The following is a 6000-nucleotide window of genomic DNA, read 5'->3' as shown; positions in this document are numbered from 1 at the left end:
CCCACCCACCCACCCACCTGCCATTCATTCATCCATTAATCCACATATATGTCTATCCATTCATCCAGCTACCATTCTATTCATCTACCCACCCACCATCCATTCATCTATCCAATTGTTATAACTGTCTCTGACTGTCTCACTCTTTAAGCTGGAGGATATGGTCCGATTTGGGTTTGAGGCAGCAGGTGTGGGGTGGAGGATGTGGATGGGTGTGATGGAGGCTGGCCGAGAGTCCAGGCCAGAGGTGGTCAGAGCCCAGTGGAGGCGGTGTGGGCGTGCTGACCAGTGGGGGTGGGCTGGGCATGTGAGGGTGCGCTCCCACCTCAGGTGCTGTGTGTGCAGCCCAGAGGCATGGAGGAGGAAGGTCTGGTGCCAGCTGACCCAGCACCTGGTGCTGCCCGTCACTAACTGAAGGTAGTGACCACACCAGCCAGCTCAGTGGGGAGGCGGCACAGCAGGGCATGCGCCAAGCACCACAGCCAGCTCAGGGGTGAGGGTGGGGCGTGTCTCTGAAGTGTAAGCAGGAGGCCCAAGGGACCCTGTGTGCCAAGTCCTAGCGTCAGGAAAGACCCAGTGTGCCCCTTGTGGCTGGGGATGCCCTTGGTGCTGGTAGCCCGTGGAGGGATGGGACTGCTCTCTGCTTATCACCCACAGGCCAGAGGGCCCCTGCTGTTGAGGGTGGAGGAAAGCACGGGGCTTGAGAGATACCCCACGTCTGAGCAAGGCCGTGTTGTGCAGTCCGGAGGGTAGGGGGCCTCGCCAGGGCCCTTGGAGCATGAGCGTCTGTTCAGTGGACATCCGTCACCTTTGTTTTAACAACTATTTTTGCCTCTCTTTCGTGTCCTCTCTTACAGCCCCCACCTTCTGGCCCTTTCACCTCCTCCTTGGGAGGGGCAGGATTCTCAGATGACCCCTTTAAAAGTAAACAGGACACTCCTGCTCTGCCTCCGAAGAAACCCGCTCCTCCACGGCCTAAACCGCCCAGCGGTCAGTAAGCTTTCTTCTCTCGCAGCCGCCGCCTGCCGGTGCAGGATGGCGGGGGACCAGGGCCCCCCTGCTCACCAGCCCAGAGTAGCAGCAGATGCCACAGGACCCTGTGTGGGGATCAAGAGGGTCCCCCCGGCCCAGCCACCCAGGTCCACGCAAGCGCCATGTGTGCGTGGTGTGTGCCTCTCGCCTGCTGGCCCTCGCCCCATCCTGTGGGCCCCTGGGCTTCTGGCTCTGTATTGGAGTGCACAAAGCCTTGGCCTTAGAGCCACCCTTGTGACTGGGGGCGCTTCGTGCGGCCTCTGCCCGAGCATGTCAGTGCCACCCCGACACCCCGGCTACACTTTAGGAGCCAGTCATGGCTGGCAGCCCTGTGGCCACTCCAGCCTCTTCTCTTCCATCTTCCTTCCCATCTGTGCTCAAGGAGGACCTGTGGGGGGTGAGGGCAGCAGGAGTCACTTCTTGGTCCAGTCCCTTCCCAGCTGCTTCAGGACTGAGAGTGGAGGGAGTGGGAAATTGTCCTTGGCGGCATCTGATGTGAGGAGGCAGGATGGCTCGGGCTCCCCTCCGCCCCAGCTCGCCCAGGCATCTAGATGCATGGCTCTGAGAAGGGGGCTTCCTGCAGGCCCTTCCCCTCTTCCCCATGGCCAGTGCTGCCAATGTCTCCTAACCTTGGCCCTCAAGGGTCCCCTGAAGATTCTGAAGCCCTTTAACTCACACATGGGATTTCTCTCATGTGATAGAGGTAGGCCAGTGGCCAGTTGACCAGACTCTCAAACAGAAAGCTGTTGGTTCAAGTGGCAGAAGGAGTCGCTGCAGCTCCCTGATCCATTTATCTACCCGGTCATTGCCTATTCCATCTGTGCCCCGGTCTGGGATGCCTCCCATTCTCTAACCTCCAGGCAGTGTTCCCCACACTGTCCTTGAATTGTGGGCAGCCACAGGAGACCCACACACTCCCAGGATCATGCCTTCTGTTACCCGTCTTCCCTGGACAGGGTGTGCCCCCGAGCCCTTTCCATCAGCTCCAGCGAGGGGAGCGGTGCTCACCCTCCTGCCTGCACTTGCCCTTTCCCTGGAATCTGCCGCTGGCCTCACTTTGCAGCCCCCGTGTCATCACAGGTCCTGGAATGGACCTAGCAGGCTCCGCGTGCCCCCAGCTCACTAGTTACGAGTGACTCTCGGTCCTGCACATGGGCCACCTGTCAGTAGAGGTGAACATAGGAGAAGTTATTTCTAGAACATCGCCTCTCTCCTCCTGTCCCCTGCGCTGGCCATGGCCTTCTCTCAGGAGGATGGGGATCCAGCCTGCAGTGCCCAGGTTGGCTTTCTCGTGGATGAGTCAGGAGAAAAAGTATGACCAAGTATGGGCTGTGTGGATTTAGAGCAGATTTTCTGTGAACTGTTGAGCAGATACAGATGGGTAAAGAGATCATTTCTGTAAGCCACACATCAAAGACATTTACCATCAAGAGGAGGAAAAACAAAACAACAAAGGGACTCCCTTCCATCTGCAAGAGGCCGCCGGTACCTTACACAGAGGCAGTGGCTCTTCAGGGATCCTTGTTGGCCTCCTGATGGAATGGCAGTGGGCCTCTTCACTTGCCTAAAAGATGGGAGCAGAAGCACACATGTACACACACATATATGCGTAATCACAATGCATGCACACAGCTGGCACACACGCGTGTGCACATTCCCACGTGTGGCCATGTATTTTTAATGCATATATGTGCATGCACACATGTACGCTCTTGCATGCACTTGTGTACCCTGTGTATACACACATCCTCCACGCCTGCAGACACATGCATGCATACACTGTTTGCCATGTGAACCACATGCATACAGGTGAAGCATGCTTCCACACATACTGCGTCACATGAGTATTCTCGCATGTGCCTGCATGTATGCGTATGCATGCACACACGCACTCTCCCATGCATCCCCTGCCATGCAACAAGTCTCCATGCTTATATGCATCTGCAGACATGTGTGCATATTCACTTGTGAACACACACATGCATTCATAGAGATGAGCAGCACGCACTCACATACTGCATTGTGCATGCCTGCACACACACATGCTCTCATAGATAACAGCTGGGCATGAGCACCCTCCATGCTTATATATGTGCATGCATTCATTGAGACATGCACATACTCACATGTGAACACATACATGCATACAGGTGAGCAGTACACAGATGGTGAGCAGTACACAGATATTGCATCATGCATGCATGCAAATGTGCACACGCATATGTGCATGTGTGCTCATACCCGGGCATGCACACTCTTTGCTTACACACATGTACACACATTTGCACACATGTGCATGTATTCTCATATGGGTGCACACACTTGCCGAGCAGTGCCGTATTTGCTGGGCCCTGAGGAGGAGCCATCCCACTCAACAGTTCACAGGTGCAAAACTTCATTTTCAGTGTTTCATGGAAACCGCCACCCCCGCCTCCCCACGTACCTAAACCCAGCGCTGGGTCTGCCTTTGAACTTTCCCTCAGTTGTCACCTCCCATTGTGTCTCCCCTGCAAGCCTACCCACCCCACTTTGGCTTCTGCTCTTAGTGTACTGTGGGCTTCGAAAGCAGAAAAGAATGCTTGTTAAAAGTAGAATGTTTGATACCAGGGGTTTGGGTGACTTCCTTGGGCCAGTTTCAGGGTTGAGGCTTTTTAGGGAGCTGTTGCACAATTTAAGACCCAGGGGGTCCTGGGCTCCTTGGCTAGTGGCGCAGGCCACTGCATCTTTGTTCTGCTGTGGTCGATGGTTGCTGTGCCCCTTGGTGTTCTGCAGAGATATATTAACTTCGACGGGCCCTTAGGAAGCGCTTGCACAGTTCTTATCGCACTAGGTCCCAGCAAGACCCATGAGAGAGACAGGCCAGGCCATGCCCATTTCCTGGAAGAGGAAAGGGAGGGGGGAGGTCACGGGGGTTCCCTAAGGTCACGCAGCAAGGTGGCAGCAGGGCCAGGTCTACACCCAGTGACCTGCCTCCTGCCCCAAGACAGGAGTAACAAGAGCTAAGCCATGAGCTTCAGAACATTCTCTAAAACAGCAAATGCATGTGCGGCATTTTAAGTCCGGAGCAACTGCAGATCTGTGTGGAGGCCTAAATATTTCTCATTTGATTCTTTTACCCAGAAGCAATGGCTGAACAGAAAAATTCTGCATTGTACACGCTGCTGGGTGGTAGGTACAGACCATGTGGTGGTTGCCGTTTGAGCTTGCAGCATTATTTGTGCTGTGATTCCATACTAACCTCTAACAATCAGAACACCGAACACCACGGTTGACCCACTGGTTGACCTTTTGATGAGTCACATGTTGGGGAGAAGTGTTTGGCTCTTTGGGGGGTTGCGAAGGAAGCTGCTCGCCCTACCCTGGCTCTCTGGTCAAGGGAATTGGAGCCCAGCTCTGCACAATTCCTTCCCGGTTCCTGGCCACACAGCACAGACCCACGTGCAGCCCAGGAGGGCTCTCTGGTTGTGGGCAAGAGCAGTCAGCAAATGAGTGTCGAGTGAAGTCGTGCTCAGAAAGTTTGCCAGGAATACACAAGGCAGATCTCTTGTTTTCTTGGCTTTAAGACAGGAGATAGTGAATCTAGTCTGTGATTTTTTTTTTTTTTTTTAAGAAAGCATAAAGTCTAACATTTTCAAACTGCTGGACTTCATGTTTTCTTAAAAAAACAAACAAACAAAAAACCTTTCTGCCTTTCTTGCTACCCTAGCCTTTTTCTGCTCAGGGAGACCACACGGCTAGCACACAGTGATGGCCGCCTTCCCCTGGTCACTCCAGGGCTTCCCAGATGCTATGGCTTTGTGTAAGATGCATGAGTCCCAGTGTGGCTGAGTGAGGAGGAAGGTGAGATGGGAGCCCCTGTGGGCCTGGCGGTTAAGCCGTGAGCTGGTGGAGACAGACGGACTGACAGAAAGACTGAAGGACCCATAGACTGTCCAGCAAGCAGTCTTAAACATCATGCACACAGCGTGACACCTACACTCATGGAAATCACAGTGAAGGAACAAGCTTTTCTGTCATCTCTCCGCCTGGCAAATGGAACATGTCTGATGTCCCATGCTCCTATCCAGGGTTTGTCCATCCCAGGGCACCCAGAGATTTCTAGAACCCTGCTAGGCCTCTGTGCCAGGAAATGGCTGACGTGTGAGGCCAGGACAGGAGAACTGAGGCTGCTTCCTTCTGTCTTCTGGGCGGCCAGTCCTGCTAGAATCCAGGGGACTGCTTAATCAGGCTAGTTTCTGGACGTTGGAGGAAAGGGAGGCTCCAGGTGGGTCACTTAACCTCCCTGAGCCCCAGTTTTCCTGCCTGACCATGGGACCCACTCAGGCCTAGCAGGTGGGTGTGTGGGTGAAGCACCTTGCATGGTGATGTGCTGTGTGTGGTCTGTAGCCCCCATCCCCACCCTGGGGCACAAGGACCGGGACGCAGGCTTCTGCCATGGGCACCTTTTCCAGCAGAGACAGGCTGGGCAGCTGAGGTGGCTGCACACATTCCGGGAGTCATTAATGGGGCCCTTTTCTCCCTGTGAGGTCACAGGTTAGTGGAAATCTTTTCTGTTAAAAAAAGTCAGCGTGCAGGGAGTTGAACGTCAAAGAGGGCTCCAGGGTCCTCTGTGGGTCATTGCTCATACAGGACCAAATGTGAGTTTGGGTCTGAGTCACGTGTGGCTTTTGGTGCTGTCTCTTGTGTTCTAGAGGCTGCAGTTTTCAAATTCCGTGGGAGCTGCTTTTTAAATTTTATTTAAAGCTCAGTTGTGGTGAAATTGACATTTGGTGTGGTCGACATGTGGTGTGGGTGCACAGGCAGACAGATGTTGACCCGGACAGTCACAGGTGGACCCCTCTACCTGCGAACCTGCAGAGGTTCCTCAAGGGAGAGTTCCGGTCACAGCGTACACCTGAGTAGCCCACAGTTGGCCATCTGCTCTCAAGGCCACATACTCAGTTCTTTCTCGATCTCAGCCAGAAAGCA

The 6000-nt window shown here is 54.2% G+C and overlaps 1 protein-coding gene across 9 annotated transcripts in view; it reads left to right on the top strand.

Moving 5' to 3' along the window:
* Positions 1-6000, top strand: part of EPS15L1 (epidermal growth factor receptor pathway substrate 15 like 1) — a 93656-nt gene that overhangs the window by 70807 nt on the left and 16849 nt on the right. For 3 of the 9 annotated variants that reach the window (XM_017893703.1, XM_017893699.1, XM_017893702.1), the window contains 2 exons: positions 858-990; positions 4153-4200. The exons of 2 other annotated variants lie outside the window; for them this stretch is intronic. In XM_017893703.1, coding sequence (XP_017749192.1) covers positions 858-990; positions 4153-4200 — 181 coding nt within the window. The remainder of the gene's footprint in view (positions 1-857; positions 991-4152; positions 4201-6000) is intronic. 4 more of the 9 variants (XM_017893704.1, XM_017893701.1, XM_017893706.1 and 1 more) reach the window with 2 other exon arrangements.

This window comes from Rhinopithecus bieti, unplaced genomic scaffold, assembly GCF_001698545.2.
Source record: "Rhinopithecus bieti isolate Rb0 unplaced genomic scaffold, ASM169854v2 scaffold_23826, whole genome shotgun sequence".
Lineage (NCBI taxonomy): Eukaryota > Metazoa > Chordata > Mammalia > Primates > Cercopithecidae > Rhinopithecus > Rhinopithecus bieti.
This window is presented reverse-complemented; position numbering and strand designations above follow the sequence as displayed.